The sequence below is a fragment of the Heterodontus francisci genome, chromosome 22, assembly GCF_036365525.1.
Source record: "Heterodontus francisci isolate sHetFra1 chromosome 22, sHetFra1.hap1, whole genome shotgun sequence".
Classification (NCBI taxonomy): domain Eukaryota; kingdom Metazoa; phylum Chordata; class Chondrichthyes; order Heterodontiformes; family Heterodontidae; genus Heterodontus; species Heterodontus francisci.
In genome coordinates this window covers 73,704,275-73,726,892 of record NC_090392.1, presented here as the reverse complement: position 1 = coordinate 73,726,892, position 22,618 = coordinate 73,704,275, and the positions used below count along the sequence as shown (strand labels likewise).

Genomic DNA, 22,618 nt, shown 5'->3' with positions numbered 1-22,618 from the left:
CAAAGCCACTTTCCAGTTAGATTAGCGTCAGTTCCTTCGTAAATTTATTTTTTCATTCAAAACCTTTCAGAACATTCCTGTTAGTGTGCTTGCACACAAAAGCACTTGCTTAAATTTTGGAGCCTCCTCAACGTCCTGCAAACCAGTGCAATTAACTGAAACTCCCAATAGTGATCAATTCACTATAGGGGAGTGGCCAGTTTTGTAGGCAAGGCCTGCTTCCGGTGCGATGTTTTTAATACTAGTGCAACAGATCGCAGAAACTCGATTTGCATTGAATGCAATTTGTGCTTAAAATTCCATAATCTTGTGTGTTATCCTTCTGGGATTAAATGGGTGGGTAGAGTCTGTAACATATTGTACATGGTCAACTGAAGAAGCAGGCTTAATGAGTGGAATGACCTCCTTGTTTTGTGCCTTCTAATGCCTTCTTCAAGCCAATTGACTGCTGTCACATACACAAGAAGTGAGATGATACAAATTATGGACTAAATCTGAAAAGTTAAAAGAACTGACTTTGTTTTTTAAAAAAATGAACCATCCTTTTAAGAAGTGCGCAGTGCTCCAAAAGGGCTGCCGAAGAAAGAAAGGCTTGGCCTTTGTTTATACAAACTGTCTGACAGGGACAAAGGAAAAATTTCAAAGCTAAGAGGTGTCAATTGCACCCATCCTACACCCATCCTTAAACATTCCAGAATTGAATGTCTTCTTCTAAAACAAAGAAGATGTGAAGAAGCCATGTCTTGGCCATTGTGCTATCACCACGAGGATGAGGCCAGAGCGTCTCCTACCAGAATTATTGAAATCAATTTCACTGCTTACCATGGCGGGATTTGAATGTTCAGGCCTTGATTTTAAAACCCCTCCTGCCCACAACGGGTGGGAGGGGGATTGGAGATATTATTATAATGGGATGGAGCAACTCGACCCCAACCTGATGCCATTCCTGCCCATTTAAAATTTAACATGGACAATTCAAGCCTTCAATAATGCTCTCACAAAAGGCAGGCGGAGGCCTAAGTAACATTCAAAAATTGCGGCTCAATGAGATCATCAATGCCTCAACTTAAATTTATCAGTAAGGGGGAAGCCTGTGTTGCAGGATTCCCAGTAGTTGGTTCGAGGCAGGAGGTCCTGACCGGCTAAATTGCTAAAAATCTGCTTCTTTTAGCACTGGTCCAGGAGGAGCAGCAGTGCCCCCCACAGGCCTTACCAGGAAGCCTTTAGCTCCTTACAGCCCTGATAACAGCCCTATTGTTCTTTCTCCCTGCTAGCTGGTTCGACTCAGCTCCATTGTCCCCTCTCTCCATCCTGATTGCAACTCTGCCTTCCCGCTTATGTGGACGTAAAAAATCCCATGGCACATTTCAAAGAAGAGCTGGGAAGTTCTTCCATATGTCTGAGCCAACATTTATCCCTCAACCAACATCTAAAAAACAGATTATTTCATTGCTGGTTATTGGAACTTGCAATGTGCAGATTGATTGCTGCATTTCCCACAGGACAAAGTGACTACACCTCAAGAATAGTCATTTGGTAGTACAGAACTAGAGCAACAATTTTATACAGCATGAGAAAATGAGTAATGTGGGATATGAATTCCAGTGCCGGTGCAATGCCAGGTATGTAGGCCATAGTTCCCAACGACTGGTGAATCGTATCAAACAGCATGTCCTATCGGCTGTTTACAATAGGCAGAGTACTGACTGTACTCAACCAGCCGATACTCGCAAAACTCAGAACACAATGTCTAACATTCGATGTGATTCCACGATTTGACAACATTTGCTGAGCAATCCTAAGTGTTAAGAATTGCACTAACAAACAATTTAATATTATCAGTCAGGCTCGCAATGTTGCTCACTCATGCTTGCTAGAAGCTGCATATATTCATACGCAGGGACCTGTCCGCTTCAGATAAAAGGAACATGTCCAGGCTTTGTGCCTTTTTTGAATTAAACAAAAGCGTGGGGGACAGTAGTCGCTGGTGCATTCCATGGTGACGCCTTGACCAATCAGAGTCGACTTGCCAACCAATCAGCACTCTTTTCTCATGCAGTATAAACTATTGCTCCCTATGAAATTTGGCATTTTTGTGTCTGTGTTGATGCATGCAAAATGAAAAGCTTTGAAAGCATGTCTCATTTTTCAGCAACCTCAAAAATACTACATTGGCTGTAAAGCACTTTGGGACGTCCTAAGGTCATGCAAGATGCTATATAAATGCAAGTTTTTCTTTTTCTTCTGATACGCCCGCCACTACAGTTGATTAGCGTGAAAACACTATCTAGGACCGCAGGTGAAGAACCTGGCAAGGTGCCAGAGAGTGCCTGGCGCCTGAAGAAACTCACGCCAAAAGTAAGTGATGGTCGATCTTTGTCCAATCGGTTACAGTTGGCAACACGATCAGAAGACCCAAGCTGATGTCTTCCGGAGAGGACCAAAGAAAAACTGAAAGGAGAAACAATATGGAGAATGCATTGTTGTTTATTTAGAGTTGGAACTTTTTAGAATGAAGAGCGTGCTGCCAAGAATCTTCAAACACTTTGTTGTATAATTACGACAGGCCTTGTTTACAATATCTAAACGGGCTGCTCCATCGGCAATGAGGAACTTTCATGCAGCAGTGTTCACGCTAATCTATTTTATTTGCAAGCGGGAAAATAGATCACATTACGGGGGGGGGGGCATTAAGTAGAGAGCAGTGCGAGAAGCTGCAGGCTAGTCAATGCCAGATAAGCTGTAAGTAATTTCACAGCCAATAGCTGCTTACATTGTACTTTGACAACATCTTGTTTTTGGATCGATATCTGCTTCTGGAGGGTCTTGTGGTCTATTGATTGAACTGTTCCATACAATGCCCTTCTTCCCACCTCACCCACTGCGTTCAGTCATGACACCAAAAAAGTATCCCTTGCGCTCAGTTAGTGTATCCACTGATAGCGGATGAATAAATAATGAGGACAAAAGACTAAAATCTATCAGGCTCCTGATCCAGAAGTAACAGGCTGCATTCTTGCGTGGGTTGGGAGAATTAGATTTGGGCCGTTGAAGCAGACGCTCGTGTTTTTTTTTTAAAAAGAATCGAAGCTGGCAAATTGTTAACGTTTAGTTACATTGTGATTTGGGGATGTGTTATCCAGGCAAAGGTGGAAAATGAGTGGGATTCAGGGGTTTAGATGATGTTTAATTTTTTTAAAGGTAGACAAAGCTCAGCCTAGCTACTGCAGTGAAGGGTGAGCAGGGGAGACTCGAGAGATAGTTATTATTAAGTATAATTTTCTTGCACTGTTCCCCCATCCTATCACATCGCAGGGGTAACTTTATGCCACTACACTTTCTACCGAAGCACTGCTCACCAGCAAGGTCTATCAGAAGTTTCGGTTGTGGAACCTGAAAATTACTCTTCATGTGTACATAGAGGCATCTGGTTCTGAAGAATACTTTCAAGAAGAAGGCCCACAATCACCTTCTGAGGGAAAAAAATGCCCTCCTTGACAGTTTGGCGCAGTAATGAGGGAGTGCTGCACCGTCAGAGATGTCGTCTTTCAAAGGAGATGTTAGACCAAAGCCGTGTCTGCCCTCTCAGGTGGAAATAAAACAACCCCAGCCTTATTTCGAAGAAGAGCAGGGGAGCTATCCCTGTGTCCTGGCCAATATTTATCCCTGAACCAACATCACAGAAACAATTTACCTGGTCATTATCAAGTTGCTGTTCGTGGGATCTTTCTATTTGCAAAGTAGCTGCAGCATTTCCCTATATTACAACAGTGACAATGCTTCAACAGTACTCAATTGCCTCTAAAGAGCTTTGAGATGCCATTAGGTTGTGAAAGGTACTATATAAGCTCTTTTCTTTCTGCCTGACTGAGCAGTGAAGTATATTTAGGGCCATGTATGTTTAGTATACCTGAGCCAAAGACTAGGTTACAGCACACAGCTCCCGCAGGCACTGAGGAAACAAGGCAGGCAGCAATGCAAAGATGGGAAGCAGACAGAGAGCTCGGAATCCGTGTCAGCAGTAATGCCTTTATCTCCTGCTGGTTTAATACGAGGCTTCCCTATGAGGGCAGATACGATAAATATTTCAGAGCCGTCGATTTCCAGATAAATGCACGACTTATCCCACCCACCCGCCGTTCTCATCCCAGCCCGGCATTCTGACAGAACCAAAGTTTCTTTTGTTTTGCCTCTTTTGTGTGGAATTCCTGAGCACAGCAAATAGCCCCCATCTACTCATAGGCACCAAGTGCACTTGATCACCGATCGGCAGCATAACATTTTGGGAGTCACTATGCCGCAACAGTCAGTTCTCCCCCGTTCCTTTTCGGATCTCGTTGCTGGTTGAATCATTGTAAGATATCTGACAAAGTTTTAATTGGGTCTGCCTTCACAAAAAATATTCAGCAAATATTTTTTCTCCTTTCTGGATACACAGTGGATTGAGGCAGACAGTGAAGACAAAAAGAGAAATATACATATGAGATATAGAGGAAAACAGGAAAAAGAGGAGAGGTCACCAATGCAGTATATTTGCACTGTATTATATCATCAAGTTACATCAGGCTTACAGCAGAGAAAGAGGACATTTAGCCTAACTGGTCAATGCTGGTACTTATACTCCAATCAAGCCTCCTCCCACCCCTCTTCTTCGACTCATCTAATTCTAGTGCAGACCCTTCTATTTCTTTCTCCCTCATGTGCTTATCTATTTTCCCCTTAAATGCATCTATGCTATTGACCTCAATTACTCCCAGTTGTAACCCCTTCATCATCTTAAAGACTTCTATCAGGTCAATTCTCAGCCTTCTCTTTTCTAGGGAAAAGATCCCCAGCCTGTTATGTATCAAAGAGCTTTACATTTGGTTCAGGACGTTGAGCACATAATCTAAGGTGATCCTGCAGTGCAGCACTGAGGGAGTGCTACACTGTCAGAGGTGCTGTCATTGTTGCCAGATTATCAGACTGCTTATTCAACATCCAGTACTGGACGAGCAGAAATTTCCTCCAATTAAATATTGGGAAGACTGAAGCCATTGTTTTCGGTCCCCACTCCAAACTACATTCCCTAGCTACTGGCTCCATTCGTCTCCCTGGCAACAGTCTGAGATTAAGCCAGTCTGTTCACGGCCTTGGAGTCACATTTGACCCCGAGATGAGCTTCTGACCTTATATTCGTGCCATCACTAATGTTACAACCTCAGTGAGACCATTAATATTAAAACACGAGATATGAACTCCCAAACCAATTTAAAGAAGTATGCAACAGATTTCACAGTTTAAGACTTTTAATGTAACAACTAAACTAAAAATTAAATATTAACTAAACAGTACTTTGTAAGTACTTAATACACTAAATTACAGAGAAAGATATTTCCCTTTAACTTATTAAAATGCTTGAGAACACCATACCACATTTAAACATTACACAATGTTCTCATTGAAACAATATCTTTGCAGTTAAAAGTCCCAAACTCCTCCCAGTTATATTGGGTTGGATCTCCCAGTCCTTCTTAAAGTCAATGTCCTCTTTGCTCATTTTTTCCAAGCACTTTCAACCTGGATTTGCATGAATAAGTTGATCTCTGGTGACCCCATTGGTCTTTTTCATTTCCACAAACATCTGTTTTTGAGTTGTATTCAAGTTTTAGCCGCCTTTCGCTGTTTCAGTGTACTGAGAGCAGATAGTTTTTCTCTCTCTCTCTTATGAGGCTGCCACTGCTGGTCTTTGTCGTCCAGTCTTCCTTATAACTTCCTGACTTCTGAAAGACTGTTGAATTTATCCAGAATCAAAAGTCAATAGCCATATGTCTTTTCCAAAATGCAGATTCCAAAAGTCTGACCACAACAGAACCCCCCAGGCCTTCCTTTGTTTCCAGGTGTTAAACATTTCAACTCGAGTTTGCACCTTCAGAGCCCCAGGTGCCCTGTTTATGATCTGAGATTCTGAGAGAGAAAAAAACCCCATTGTTCTTCAGGTGTTACAACCTTGCAAGGGTCTTTAACCTGGGTTCCTTGTTCATATGGTAACCAGGACCCCTGTCCTGTCTCTATGTAGAGTTGGTGAGGCCACAGGTCTCCTTCAAATCCTCCTCACAATACATCAAAAATCACAGCTTTTAAAAACATAATTATACTACAAAGTCCAGTGTTCATAATACTAAGACTGCCTATTTCCACCTCCATAGCATCGCCCGACTTTGCTCCTGTCTCAGCTCATCTGCTGCTGAAACCCTCATTCATGCCTTCGTTACCTCTATACTTGACTATTCCAATGCACTGCTGGCTGGTCTCCCACATTCTACTCTCCATAAACTTGAGGTCGTCCAAAACTCTGCTGCCCGGATCTTAACTCGCACCAAGTCCCGTTCCCCTATCACCCCTGTGCTCACTGACCTACATTGGACCCCAGTCAAGCAACGTCTTGATTTTAAAATTCTCATCTGTGTTTTCAAATCCCTCCATGGCCTCACCCCTCCCTATCTCTGTAATCTCCTCCAGCCCACGGCCCTCCAAGATATCTGTACTCCTCTAATTCTGGCCTCTTGTGCATCCCTGATTCCAAACGCTCCACCATTGGTGACGGCGCTTACAGCTGCCTAGGTCCCTACACCTCTCCACCTCGCTTTCCTCCTTTAGGACATTCATTGAAACCTATCTCTTTGACCAAGCTTTTGGTCATCTGACCTAATATCTACTTTTGTGGCTCAATGTCATACTTTGTTTTATAATGCTCCTGTGAAGCACCTTGGAATGTTTTAATACATTAAAGGTGCTATATAAATATAAGTTGTTATTGTTGTCATTCGGATGCGATGTTAAACGGAGTCTTCGTCTACCTGTTCAGGGAGATGATAATGATCCCATTGTACTGCTTTAAGGAAGAGCAAGGGAGTTCTTCCTGGTGCCATGACCAAAATTTACTCCTCAACACCACCAGTGAGATTAGTCATTTATTCTGTGGGACCTTGCTGTGCACAAATTGGTAGCCATGTTCATAGCTGTGTGGCTCAGTGTCAAATTTTGTTTGATACCGCTCCTGTGAAGCACTTTGTGATGTTTTACCACATTAAAGGAGCTATATAAATGCCAGTTGTTTTTGCTGTGCATCCTCAGCTTTACAAATGGTAAGAGAGATCAGCCAGTTCAGCAGAAATACCGAGTGAAACCTGAGGCCTGTGTGGTTCATTGTGACACAAGATGGTGTATCTAAACTTCCATGCACCCATCACCCCAGTACTCCCTGACCTATATTGGCTCCGAGCCTGGCAATGCCTCAATTTTAAAATTCTCATCCTTGTCAAGTCCCTCCATGGTCTCACACCTCCGTATCTCTGTAATCTCCTCCAGCTGCACAACCCTCCAGGATATCTGCGCTCCTCTAATTCTGACGTCTTGTGCATCCCTGATTTTAATCGCTCCACCATTGGCTGTTGTGCCTTTACCAACCAAGGCCCTGAGCTCTGGAATTCCCTCCCTAAAACTCTTTGCCTCTCTATCTCTCTCTCTCCTCCTTTAAGATACTCCTTAAAACCTACCTCTTTGATCAAACCTTTGGTCACTTGCCATAATTTCTCTTTTTGTGGCACTGTGTCAAATTTTGTTTTATAATAATCCTGTGAAGCACTTTGGGACATTTTATTACATTAAATAATATATAAATACAAGCTGTGGTTTATAAATTGAGCCATGGTAGAATTTTATAGCACAACAGGCAGCCATTTGGCAATTGTGCCTCCTCCCCAGTTTCTGGAGCTATCCACTTAGTTCCGTTTTCGTAGCTCATTCTTGGGCAATGGATGTTGCTGGCAAGGCCAACATTTATTACCCATCCCTAGATTCCCGTGAGAAGGTGGTGATGGGCCTTCTTGAACCACTGCAATCCTTGTGGTGAAGGAACTTCTCCGGTGCTGTTAGATAGAGGGGTCCAAGCTTTTGACCCAACAATGATGAAGGAACGGCCGCTATCTGTTCAAGTCGGGATGGAGCTATCACCAGGAATTTAATGAAATGTAGTGGTGACTATATGAAATTTTCAACAGTGTCACATTCAGAATTCTTGGGGCCTCTCCACACCCTTCTCACAATTCTCCCTCTCCTCCACCCATCTCCCTCCCACAGCCTCCTGCAGATCCATTAAAGCACAAACGTGTGGTAAAATGCACAAATAAAGAGGCCGGTAGAATATTTACACACTGCAGGAATAATAAAGCAAATCACATCACAGTACTACACCACTGAAATTGATCCAACAATTGTATGCATTTTTTCTGCGTTATGGGGAACTTTTCTTTCGAGGGTGTGGGGGTGCGGTGGGGGCGGGTGGACGAGAAGCTAATATGTTAATCTGCTTCTGCTCTTTAACAACAACAATTTATATTTATATTGCGCCTTTAAAGTAACAAAATGTCCCACGGCACGTCATAGGAGCATTATAAAACAAAGTATGACTCTGAGCCACATCCGGAGATATTAGGTCCGATTACCAAAAGCTTGGTCAAAGAGGTAGATTTTAAGGAGTGTCTTAAAGGAGGAAAGCAACATGGAGAGTCTGAGAGGTGTAGGGAGGGTATTCCAGAGCTTGGGGCCTAGGCAACTGAAGGCGCGACCACTAATGAGGGAGCGATTAAAATCAGGGATGCACAAGAGGCCAGAGTATGAGAAGTGCAGAAATGTTAGAGAGTTGTGGGGTTGGAGGAGATTACAGAGCTAGTAAAGGGCAAGGCCATGGAGGGATTTGAAAATAAGGACAAGAATTTTAAACTCAAGACATTGCTTGATCGGGAGCCAATGTAGGTCAGTGAGCACAGGGGTGTTAGGAGAATGGGACTTGGTAAGAGTTAAGACACAGACAGCAGAGTTTTGGATGAACTCAAGTTTATGGAGAGTAGAATGTGGGAGACCAGCCAGGAGTGCATTGGAATAGTCAAGTCTAGAGGCAACAAAGGCATGAATGAAGGTTTCAGCAGCAGATAAGTTGAGACAGGGGCGAAGTCGGGCAATGTTATGGAGTGGGAAATAGGCAGTCTTAGTGATGGCATGAATATGAGGTCGGAAGCTCATCTTGGTGTCAAATGTGACACCATGGTTGCGAACAAACTGGCTTAATCTCAATCTGTTGCCAGGGCGAGGGAGGGAGTTGGTAGCTAGAGAATGGAGTTTGGAGCGGGGACCGAAAACAATGACTTTAGTCTTCCCAATATTTAATTGGAGGAAATTTCTGCTCATCCAGTACTGCATGTCAGATAAGCAGTGTGATAATTTAGTGACAGTGGAGTCGTTGAGGGAAGTAATGGTGAGATAGAGCTGGGCATCGTCAGCATACATGTGAAAACTAACGCTGTGTTTTGGGATGACGTCACCGAGGGGCAGCATGTAGATGAGAAATAGGAGGGGGCCGAGGATAGATCCTTGGGGGAACACCAGAGTTAACAGTGCTGGAGTAGGAAGAGAGGCCACTGCAAGTGATTCTTTGGCTACACTTAGACAGATAAGAATGGAAGCAGATGAGAGCAGTCCCACCTAGCTGGACGATAGTGGAGAGGCGTTGGAGGAGGATGGTGTGGTCGCGTGTCAAAGGCTGCCGACAGGTCAAGAAGGACGAGGAGGGAAACTTTGCGACTTTGATAAGAGCTGTTTTGATACTGTGGCAGAGGCAGAAACCTGATTGGAGAGATTCAAACATAGAGTTCCGGGAAAGATAGGAGCGGATTTGGAAGGTGACAACATGTTCAAGAACTTTGGAACTGCGAAAACCCACAAGATAGTTAGATTACAGATATTGTCCTACCAGACATGGAATTGTATCTGGAGAGTGTATTTTGAACTGCATGCAGGAGATGAAGTACCAGTAGAAACAGGACCGGGTCTTGAGATCCAAGAAATGTAACCCACAACATGGTTTAGTGGAATGTCAATGAGTGACAACCCTGTCCTATCCTAACTGATGGGAGAACCTTTGATGTAAGCACTCCGTTTGAAGGGTGAGGCAGGGAGAGAACTTCTTTAGCTCTGGTCTGGCAACTCTCACTCATATTTCAGAGATGCTAAATGGCACTCGAAAGGAGTTTATCTCGGGAAATGATGACCTGAATGAACTGCTGTCATTGCCATCGGCAGTGAGCCTGCTAACCAGCTGAATCACCAGCCGAGTGAGCTAAGCTTAAGCAGCACAGAAGGTGCAGTGTCATCACAGCCCCAGACTTTCATTTATAAATGTTGCTACTCATGGTTGCTGCTTCCGCGTCCCTCACTGTTGCTCCACCTTCTTGACTGCTGGTTGTTTCATGTCAAAACTTGAGGGATTTGGTTGGATGAGTGCGATCCTTGCACCTGCAACTATCTATGATTCGCTGCCTGAAGCATAGGGTGAATCAACCACACTGAAGGTAGACCTATACTCCTCCAACCTTTTTGAGCACAGTTGGACTTCATGACAATGCCTCCTGTGCTGTTCTAGCCAGCCTACACTCACCATCTATAGTCGCGCGTGAAGGATGATCAAATCAGCTGTCAGTAACCCTGGATCCATAACCCAACATGGTACTTTCCAGAGAGGGAATTGGGAAAGTTGGGAGAAAAAAATTGCCAGTGGCTTGCCATTTTCTGTTTTACAGATAATGGTTTGAACTTTTAGAATTTAGAATTTAGAACATTACAGCGCAGTACAGGCCCTTCGGCCCTCGATGTTGCGCCGACCTGTGAAACCATCTGACCTACACTATTCCATTTTCATCCATATATCTATCCAATGACCACTTAAATGCCCTTAAAGTTGGCGAGTCTACTACTGTTGCAGGCAGGGCGTTCCACGCCCCTACTACTCTCTGAGTAAAGAAACTACCTCTGACATCTGTCCTATATCTATCACCCCTCAACTTAAAGCTATGTCCCCTCGTGTTTGCCATCACCATCCGAGGAAAAAGACTCTCACTATCCACCCTATCTAACCCTCTGATTATCTTATATGTCTCTATTAAGTCACCCCTCCTCCTCCTTCTCTCCAACGAAAACAACCTCAAGTCCCTCAGCCTTTCCTCGTAAGACCTTCCCTCCATACCAGGCAACATCCTAGTAAATCTCCTCTGCACCCTTTACAAAGCTTCCACATCCTTCCTATAATGCGGTGACCAGAACTGCACGCTTTGACCCTGAATAGTTTGTTCCCTTCCCCACACCGACCTCCCGCCCCCCCCAACAATCACTACAAACAAGAGTAGCAACACAGTAAGTGAATCTACAGGGTCATTTGTTTATGCATTCAGGTCTGGATTAACCATAGTGACGAGGCAAAGCCCGCACCCCCCCCCCACCCCGCAGGGATGCAGAATCCATCAGTGTCCTCTCTCACTCTGAGGATGAAGAATGGCTTTTCTGAAAGCAGAATTTGTTTTCCTAAAGTAAGATTAACTGCCCATTTCCAATGTAATCTGCTGCCTTCAGTTACTGGAGTATAGTCCAGTTCACTTGGGGCTATGCTCTAGAAGGTTTTATTACTGTAATCTATTGTGGTCCATGTAGCAAGCTGCCTAGAATAGCTTTTCTAAGCACAAAACAAAGGCAGCCATTATTTTGTGTACATAAAAGTTTATGGACTCATTATTAATTTTATTACTAATTGAAATATTTAATGAAAGCAGAACATGAATAATTTAGTTCCTCATTAGCCACACAAAAGTTGTATCTGCACCAAGCAGCTGATACAATTGATAGTCAAATCCTGATGTCAGAGACTTCGAAGTTCCTGTTGTATGGAATTCTGCGTCCAAGTAGCAATCATGTTTGTTCAGTCTTTGACCTCCTCTTTAATCTTGTGGATCTAATTCAGGGATGGAGCCAGGGATGGTGACTGTGCAATAGGAACCTGAAGAAAGAAGATTTTAAAATAGTCACTGGAAAAGGCAGCATGAGGAATGTCTTGGAATGTGCTGCCTGAAAGGGTGGTGGAATCAGATTCAATAGTAACTTTCAAAAGAGTACTTGAATAGAAAAAAAAATTTGCAGGACTATGGGGAAAGAGCAGAGTGGGATTCATTGAATAATTCTACCAAAGAGCCAGCATAGGCATGATGGGCCGAACAATCTCTTTCTGTGCTGTATGGGTTCAATGGGCTGGATCTGTTGCCCCCGCCAGGGCCAGGATCAGAGGCGGTGGTAGCTAAAGATAGCCCTGCTGGACAACATGCCAATTCCCTGGCTCCATCCCACCTCTGGGCCATTTTTGTGGAGAGGGGATCAGGGGCAGGCAGGGCTATCCACCAGCAGCAGGTAACAAATCAGGCTCTTTAAGAACCTAATTGAGGGCAATTAAATGAGTCTGACTAAATGATAGAAACATAGAAAATAGGAGTGGGAGTAGGCTATTCGGCCCTTCGAGCCTGCTCCGCCATTCATCATGATCATGGCTGATCATCCAACTCAGTAACCTGTTCCTGCTTTCCCCCCATATCCTTTGATCCCTTTCGCCCAAGAGCTATATCTAACTCCTTCTTGAAAACATACAATGTTTTGGCCTCAACTGCTTTCTGTGGTAGCGAATTCCACAGGCTCACCACTCTCTGGGTGAAGAAATTTCTCCTCATCTCAGTCCTGAAAGGTTTACCCTGTATCCTTAGACTATGACCCCTGGTTCTGGACTCACCCAACATCAGGAACATCCATCCTGCATCTACCCTGTCAAGTCCTATTAGAATTTTATAGGTTTCTATGAGATCCCCCCCCCCCTTCACTGTTCTGAACTTAGCGAATATAATCCTACCCGACTCAATCTCTCCTCATACGTCAGTCCCGCAATCCCAGGAATCAGTCTGGTAAACCTTCGTTGCACGCCCTCTATAGCAAGAACATCCTTCCTCAGATAAGGAGACCAAAACTGCACACAACATTCCAATGTGGCCTCACCAAGGCCCTGTACAATTGCAGCAAGACATCCCTGCTCCTGTACTCGAATCCTCTTGCTATGAAGGCCAACATACCATTTGCCCTTTTTACCGCCTGCATGCTTACCCTCAGCGACTGGTGTACGAGAACACCCAGGTCTCATTGCATATTCCCCTCTCTCAGTTTATAGCCGTTCAGATAATAATCTGCCTTCCTGTTTATCCACATTATACTGCATCTGCAATGCATTAGACCACTCACTCAACTTGTCCAAATCACCCTGAAGCCTCTCTGCATCCTCCTCACAACTCACCCTCCCACTCAGTTTTGTGTCAGCTGCAAATTTGGAGATATTACATTTAGTTCCCTCATCTAAATCATTAATATATATTGTGAATTGCTGGGGTCCTAGCACCGATCCCTGTGGTACCCCACTAGTCACTGCCTGCCATTCGGAAAAAGACCCATTTATCCCTACTCTTTGTTTCTTGTCTGCCAACCAATTTTCTATCCATCGCAATACACTACCCCCAATCGCATGCGCTTTAAGTTTACACGCTAATCTCCTATGTGGGACTTTGTCGAAAGCCTTCTGAAAGTCCAAATAAACCACATCCACTGGCACCCCCTCATCAACTCTACTAGTTACATGCTCAAAGAATTCTAGTAGGTTTGTCAAGCATGATTTCCCTTTCGTAAATCCATGCTTACTCTGTCCGATTCTACCACTGTTTTCCAAGTGCTCTGCTATAACATCTTTGATAATGGACTCTAGAATTTTCCCCACTACCGACGTCAGGCTGACTGGTCTATAATTCCCTGCTTTCTCTCGACCTCCCTTTTTAAATAGCGGGGTTACATTATCTACCCTCCAATCTGTAGGAACTGTTCCAGAGTCTATAGAATCTTGGAAGATGACCACCAATGCATCCACTATTTGTAGGGCCATTTCCTTAAGTACTCTGGGATGTAGATTATCAGGCCCTGGGGATTTATCGGCCTTCAATCCCATCAATTTCCCCAACACCATTTCTCTACTAATACTGATTTCCTTCAGTTCCTCCTTCTCACTAAACCCCGTGTTTCCCAACATTTCTGGTATGTTATTTGTGTCCTCCTTTGTAAAGACAGAACCAAAGTATGAATTTAGTTGGTCAGCCATTTCTTTGTTCCCCATAATAAATGATGAATACTCATGCTGATAAAGGGTCACTGACCTGAAACGTTAACTCTGCTTCTCTCTCCACAGATGCTGCCAGACCTGCTGTGAATTTCCAGCATTTCTTGTTTTTATTTCAGATTTCCATCTTCTGCACTATTTTGCATTTATTTTAGAGTTTTCATTTGTGCTGGTGGGATAAAATATGGAAAAAATGCATAAATTTATTTTTTTTAAATGTGTGGAATTAGCAAACATTGATGTGCAGTGTGTTTTGGGTAATTTGAAGCTGAAATAAGAATGGCCTGTGTAGAAAAAACACCATCAGCTGCGAAAATGACAACAGTCTCTTTATAGAATTAACAATGATCTTTATTTTATTTTTTCAGTTCCCTAAAATAAGGCCAGTTCCTTAGAAGCCATTTATGTTCTCCGCTTAAAGTATGTGGAGAATGGAGCAAAGCTTTATCTTTCTGGCTCCATAATTCTGTTGTCCAAAAATGTAATTCCGTAATATATGTTTCCTGCATCCTCTTGCCTCAGTTCATTTGTTTCCTATCATATTTTTCTCTGTAGCAGTGTTGGATAGTAAGTGCTAACTCGCTAGTAATTACCCCAATAACTTCATTGCAAAAGCACTCTCTAGTGGGGAGCTGAGCCATTTGAACAAGGAAGATTCCAGGTCTGATTCCTGACCAGTGCTGTGGCAGTTGATCTCAGCTGGGATGACGATTGGGACTGCTCAATTGGGCCCTGTGTTCCTGGATTGGTCAGAAGTGCCATTTCTGTTCCATAAGAACATAAGAAATAGGAGCAGGAGTAGGCTATTCAGCCCCTCAAGCCTGCCCCGCCATTCAATAAGATCAAGGCTGATCTGTCCCAGGCCTCAACTCCTCTTTTGAGCCTGCTCTGCATACCCCTCGACTCTCCAAGATTTCAAAAATCTATCTACCTCCTCCTGAAATACACTTAGTGACCAAGCCTCCACAACACTCTGAGGTAGAGAATTCCAGAGATTCACCACTCTCTGAGAGAAGAAATTCCTTTGCATCTCAGTTTTAAATGTGTGACCCCTTATTCTGTAACTATGTCCCCTAGTTCGAGATTCCCCCACCAGTGGAACCATATGCTTGTAAATTGCAGAAAAACCATATCAGAATGAAGCATCTCCAATCACATCGCACAGTGAATTACTTATTGGAGTACAGTGATCCTTGTTATATAGGCAGGTGTTAGATGGTGCGGAGCTAAACTGAAGTGCTCGCTGTAGTTTCAGTAATTGTTTAATTGATTTGTTAAAAATTAGGAAATTCCCACACTGGAATTGCTGATGTCTGATGGATAGCTTCTGAGTGGCATGTGTATTGGTTTTTTGTTGAACTGCTATTGATTTTGAGACATCTTAGTTAATTAATGTTACTTGGAGACTGAATGGTTTGACCGCTGATTTTTGCAGGGACCTGGCAGAAGCGCCAAGTGATGTGTGTTCCATGAAACTTTATTTCTGCTCCCTCCATGGGTTCTGGCTTCAGTCTGGCGTTGGGTTCATTGGATTGATCTGCGTTAAGATTGAATTGTATCACCAGAACACATGTTAGAGGTCTAGAGTGTAGGATTATGTGGATATCTATTAATGAGTGGGTTAACTGGAGAAAAAATATTTATTAGTTATTCCTCTTTACTGCTTTAAGAACTTCCTGGGCACCATTCAACGCCCAAAAGGCAAAAGGATACACAGGTAACCAGTTTCCAGATTTACTGCTCATAACTCCGTTGAGCTATGTAAGAGTAGCCTGGAGAAATTGTCTTTGATTATTTCCCTCTGTTCTTGGGGTCTCCGCTCAATTCAGCAGCTGAGATATGATACTCACTGTGTAGAAAATTGGAGCTTCAGACGCTTTACCTTGCGATGTAGTTCCCCACCAAGTCACACACCATCCTGATTGGACATATATCCGACATTGCTTATTGTGTGTTGTCCTGGAACTCCCTACCTAACAGCATTGTGGGAGCACCTTCACCACACAGACTACAGTGGCTCAAGAAGGCCGCTCATCGCCACCTTTTCAAGGGCAACTAGGGATGGGCAATAAATGCTGGCCTTGTCAGCAATGCCCACATCCTGTGAATTAATGCAATATTTTATTTTTAAAAAGGCACACAAAGCCACCAACATGCCACCCCATCAAGCAAGCTGGGAGCATCCGACTGCAGTAACATAGCAACTTAGCATCCAGTGCAGTTCAGTTATAGAGTCATTGAGTTATACAGCACAGAAACAGGCCCTTTGGCCCATCGTGTCTGTGCCGGCCATCAAGCACCTAACTATTCGAATCCCATTTTCCAGCACTTGGCCCGTAGCCTTGTACACTATGGCGTTTCAAGTGCTCATCTAAATACTTCTTAAATGTTGTGAGGGTTCCTGCCTCTACCACCTCTTCAGGCAGTGCGTTCCAGATTCCAACCATCCTCTGAGTGAAATTTTTGTTTCTCTAATCCCGTCTAAACCTCCTGCCCCTTACCTTAAATCTATGCCCCCTGGTTATTGACCCCTCTGCGAAGGGAAAAAGATTATTCCTATCTAACCTATCAATGCCCCCATAATTTTGTATACCTCAATCATGTCCCCCCTCAGCCTTCTCTGCTCCAAGGAAAATAACCCTAGCCTTTTCAGTCTCTCTTCATAGCTGAAATGCTCCAGTCCACGCAACATCCCAGTGAATCTCCTCTGCATTCTCTCCAGTGCAATCACATCTTTCCTATAGTGTGGTGCCCAGAACTGTACACAGTACTCCAGCTGTGGCCTAACTAGCATTTTATACAGCTCCATCATAACCTTCCTGCTCTTATATTCTATGCGATTTACTCTGGAGACTGATGCCACTTTTGCCATCCATGATGTTGTAGTCACTGCACTCTGCTGTAGACCCATCATCTGCTCAAGCGTCATCTGTATCTTACATTGGCTTGAACAGTTATATGTTTCTCTCTTTCATCCAGTCCCAGCCATGATCACCTCTCACCCCAACACGACCATTGCCATTAAGGGCCAGAACAAGGAACTTAACTGCACAGCCCGTGGGGAACGGCCAATCATTATTCGCTGGGAGAAGGAGGACACTGTAATTGACCCAGACAGAACGTTCCGATACTCAGTGGCCACCAAGGACAATGGAGAAGAAGTTGTCTCCACACTGAAGGTAGGTTTATCACATTTTTGCTCATTTTGCTATTCTTCAAAACAAAGATATATTGATCTGTGTATAATGATGTAGAGAAAATGTTTCCGTTTGTTTGAGAATATAAAGCTAGAGGTCATAAATATAAAATAGTCACTAATGAATCCAATCAGGAATTCAGGAGAAATTTCTCTACCCAGAGAGTGGTTAGAATGTGAAACTTGCTACCACAAGTAGTGGTTGAAGTGAAGAGCGTTGATGCACTTAAGGGGAAGCTAGATGAAGACTTTAGGTAGAGAGAAAGGTTATATTGATAGGGTAAGATGAAGAAGAGTGGGAGAAGGCTCCTGCGTTTTCATGATCTCAGTGAATTATACGCAAATATCTTAAGCTGTGTCTTTTGTTAATTGGCTAGTTTCATCGTGGGGGATGTGCTTTCTGTCGTTTATGTTTGTGTTTATTCAGCAGGGCTTTTTAAAATTCTGATATTTAGGTGAACGGCCAAAGCTCAAATTGCAGGAACCCCTGAGGTTGAAGAATGTAAATTAGAAGGTGAGGAAAATCAAGAAGGAAGAATGTGAAGAGTTATGAGGAGAAGGGAGGGGAATGGACCTGAGGGAATTGCTCTTTCAGAGAGACAGTGTGGACACGATGGGCCGAATGGCCTCCTTCGCACTGTATCGATTCTGTGATTTTGTGAATGATGCTAAAGTTAGGTTTTTAAAGCCTTGGAAAAGGAAAGACTGTGAAAGCTAAGATGTTCCACAGTTTTGAGGATGTAGAGAATAATGAGTTGGGTTAAAGGGATGTAACACCTCATTGAGATATTTTACGACAGACTAATGCTTCAAGCCTTTCACCCCAGAGCCATTGTTTTTCTAGTTGTGGCAGCCATTCGAAAGTGCAACCTTTATCAATGTAATCTTTATTGACTGAAAGAAAAACCTTAAAGATGAAAAGGTTAGTAGAGGCAGACATGATCCGCAAAACAATGAAGAAGCCAAGTTGCTGGCCAAGTCATTGCAGCCCCCATTGATAAATGAAGAAGAATATCTCACAAGACCTGCAGTTTACGTGTGCCGAGGTAGATATTTTCATCAAGTAGACAAGATTGCAGTCGAATATTTATCTAAGAGTGGATTTGACTCCTCGGCTAAAATGAAAAAATATTATTGCGCTAGAAGGAGTGCCTCTATAACTGCGCTGCCTGTGCACAAAGTGAAGGAACAAGAGCCTTTTGCTGGGAAAATTGCTACTTAACAGTGAGCCACAGTGTCCTGCTGAGGCTGTATCCTAATCAGCACTCAGCTTCCTCAAGTTGCAGGATCTGATTAAAACTGAATAAGAATCACCAAGTGAAAAATACCTCAACACTGATTAGAATCAATCCCCAGGCCTTTGACAGAGAAGGGTTTCCAATACTGAAGACACATTGACTACATTAAATGTTTAGTCAAACGACCCAACAATCTCTGATATGTAACCAATTGTTTTCACCTGCATCTCTGAATTTTAAAAAATCCCTTCTATTTTATACGACTCTCAAAGGCAGTGTTCTAAATGAGGTCACTCCTGCGGCATTCGCAATTGGGTTGACATTTATCTTTTAAAATGGAAATCAACCTAACCCCACAATGTTAGCTCTGAAAAATAATAATCACACAGGTCTCCATATGTAGATTATAAAGGGCATTCGACCAAATTGAAGCATATTATACGAACAAATGAACATATGAATTAGGAGCAGAGTAGGCCACTCAACCCCTCGAGCCTGCCCCACCATTCAATAAGTTCATGGCTGAACTGATTACTCCACATTCCCGCCTACTCCCGATAACCTTCCACCCCCTAATCTATCAACCTCTGCTTTAAAAATATTCAAAGACTCTGCTTCCACTGCCTTTTGAGGAAGAGAATTCAAAAGACTCACTGAGAGACAAAATTTCTCCTCAACTCTGTCTTAAATGGGCGACCCCTTATTTTTAAACAATGACCCCAAGTACAAAGGGAAACATCCTTTCCACATCCACCCTGTCAAGACCCCTCAGGAAATTATGTGTTTCAATCGAGTCTAGTGTGGCAGGGGGGTGGGAACCAGAGCAGTAGGACAGCTAGTGAAATAAATGAGGAGGACATAGTAACTAAGGCCAGTAGGACTAAGAGGAAGATCAGGCAGGGAGATGTTTCTGAGCACAGCGGGACTGGTGGTCTGAAGTGCATTTGTTTCAATGCGAGAAGTATAACAGGTAAGGCAGATGAACTTAGAGCTTGGATTAGTACTTGGAAATATGATGTTGTTGCTATTACAGAGACTTGGTTGAGGGAAGGGCAGGATTGGCAGCTAAATGGTCCAGGCTTTAGAAGCTTCAGGCGGGATAGAGGGGGATGTAAAAGGGGTGGGGGAGTTGCATTACTGGTTAAGGAGAATATCACAGCTGTACTGCGGGAGGACACCTCAGAGGGGTCATGTAGCGAGGCAATATGGGTGGAGCTCAGGAACAGGAAGGGTGCAGTCATGATGTTGGGAGTTTACTACAGGCCTCCCAACAGCCAGCGGGAGGTAGAGGAGCAGATATGTAGACAGATTTTGGAAAGATGTAAAGGTAACAGGGTTGTGGTGGTGGGTGATTTTAACTTCCCCTATATTGACTGGGACTCACTTAGTGCTAGGGGCTTGGATGGGGCAGAATTTGTGAGGAGCATCCAGGAGGGCTTCTTGAAACAGTATGTAGATAGTCCAACTAGGGATGGGGCCATTCTGGACCTGGTATTGGGGAATGAGCCCGGCCAGGTGGTCGAAGTTTCAGTGGGGGAGCATTTCGGGAGCAGTGACCATAATTCCATAAGTTTTAAGGTGCTTGTGGATAAGGATAAGAGTAGTCCTCGGGTGAAGGTGCTAAATTGGGGGAAGGCTAATTATAACAATATTAGGCAGGAACTGAAGAATTTAGATTGGGGGCGGCTGTTTGAGGGTAAATCAACATCTGACATGTGGGAGTCTTTCAAACGTCAGCTGATTAGAATCCAGGACCAGCATGTTCCTGTGAGGAAGAAAGACAAGTTTGGCGAGTTTCGGGAAGCTTGGATAACACGGTATATTGTGAGCCTAGTCAAAAAGAAAAAGGAAGCATTTGTAAGGGCTGGAAGGCTAGGAACAGACAAAGCACTTGAGCTATATAACTTGAACTTAAGCAAGGAGTTAGGAGGGCTAAAAGGGGTCATGAAAAGTCATTGGCAAATAGGATTAAGGAAAATCCCAAGGCTTTTTATACATATATAAAGAGCAAGAGGGTAACCAGGGAAAGGGTTGGCCCACTCAAGGACAGAGAAGGGAATCTATGTGTGGAGCCAGAGGAAATGGGCGAGGTGCGAAATGAGTACTTTGCATCAGTATTCACCAAAGAGAAGGACTTGGTGGATGATGAGCCTAGGGAAGGGAGTGCAGATAGTCTCAGTCATCTCATTATTAAAAAGGAGGAGGTGTTGGGTGTCTTGCAAAGCATTAAGGTACAGTGGCGCAGTGGTTAGCACCGCAGCCTCACAGCTCCAGCGACCCGGGTTCAATTCTGGGTACTGCCTGTGTGGAGTTTGCAAGTTCTCCCTGTGTCTGCATGGGTTTCCTCCGGGTGCTCCGGTTTCCTCCCACATGCCAAAGACTTGCAGGTTGATAGGTAAATTGGCCATTAGCAATTGCCCTTAGTATAGGTAGGTGGTAGGAAAATATAGGGGGACAGGTGGGGATGTGGTAGGAATATGTAATTAGTCTAGGATTAGTATAAATGGGTAGTTGATGGTCGGCACAGACTCAGTGGGCTGAAGGGCCTGTTTCAGTGCTGTATCTCTAAAGCTAAAACTAAAATAAGTCCCCAGGGTCTGATGGGATCTACCCCAGAATACTGAGGGAGGCAAGGGAAGAAATTGCTGGGGCCTTGACAGAAATCTTTGCATCCTCATTGGCTACAGGTGAGGTCCCAGAGGACTGGAGAATAGCCAGTGTTGTTCCTTTGTTTAAGAAGGGTGGCAAGGATAATCCAGGAAATTATAGGCCGGTGAGCCTTACATCAGTGGTAGGGAAATTATTAGAGAGGATTCTTCGGGACAGGATTTACTCCCATTTGGAAACGAACAAACTTATTAGCGAGAGACAGCAAGGTTTTGTGAAGGGCAGGTCGTGTCTTACTAATTTGATTGAGTTTTTTGAGGAAGTGACGAAGATGATTGATGAAGGAAGGGCAGTGGATGTTATCTATATGGACTTCAGTAAAGCCTTTGACAAGGTCCCTCATGGCAGACTAGTACAAAAGGTGAAGTCACACGGGATCAGAGGTGAGCTGGCAAGATGGATACAGTACTGGCTCGGTCATAGAAGACAGAGGGTATCAGTGGATGGGTGTTTTTCTGAATGGAGGGATGTGACTAGTGGTGTTCCACAGGGATCAGTGCTGGGACCTTTGCTGTTTGTAGTATATATAAATGATTTGGAGGAAAATGGAGCTGGTCTGATTAGTAAGTTTGCGGATGACACAAAGGTTGGTAGAGTTGCGGATAATTATGAGGATTGTCAGAGGATACAGCAGGATATAGATCGGTTGGAGACTTGGGCGGAGAAATGGCAGATGGAGTTTAATCCCGACAAATGTGAGGTAATGCATTTTGGAAGGTATAATGCAGGTGGGAGGTATACAGTAAATACCCTTAGGAGTATTGACAGGCAGAGAGATCTGGGCGTACAGGTCCACAGGTCACTGAAAGTGGCAACGCAGGTGGATAAGGTAGTCAAGAAGGCATACGGCATGCTTGCCTTCATCGGTCGGGGCATAGAGTATAAAAATTGGCAAGTCATGCTGCAGCTGTACAGAACCTTAGTTAGGCCACACTTAGAATATTGTGTGCAATTCTGGTCGCCACACTACCAGAAGGACGTGGAGGCTTTGGAGAGGGTACAGAGGAGGTTTACCAGGATGTTGCCTGGTCTGGAGGGCATTAGCTATGAGGAGAGGTTGGAAAAACTCGGATTGTTTTCACTGGAACGACGGAGGTGGAGGGGCGACATGATAGAGGTTTACAAAGTTATAAGCGGCATGGACAGAGTAGATAGTCAGAAGCTTTTTCCCAGGGTGGAAGAGTCAGTTACTAGGGGACATAGGTTTAAGGTGCGAGGGGCAAAGTTTAGAGGGGATGTACGAGGCAAGTTTTTTTACACAGAGGGTGCTGAGTGCCTGGAACTTGCTGCCAGGGGAGGTGGTGGAAGCAGATACGATAACGACGTTTAAGAGACATCTTGACAAATACATGAATAGGAAGGGAATAGAGGGATATGGGCCCCGGAAGTGCAGAAGGTGTTAGTTTAGGCAGGCATCAAGATCGGCGCAGGCTTGGAGGGCCGAATGGCCTGTTCCTG

General features: G+C 43.9%; 1 protein-coding gene across 1 annotated transcript in view; it reads left to right on the top strand.

Moving 5' to 3' along the window:
- Nucleotides 1-22,618, top strand: part of dscaml1 (Down syndrome cell adhesion molecule like 1) — a 504,300-nt gene that overhangs the window by 356,131 nt on the left and 125,551 nt on the right. The window contains exon 12 of the mRNA XM_068054032.1: nt 17,039-17,238. Within this exon, the coding sequence (XP_067910133.1) occupies nt 17,039-17,238 (200 nt within the window). The remainder of the gene's footprint in view (nt 1-17,038; nt 17,239-22,618) is intronic.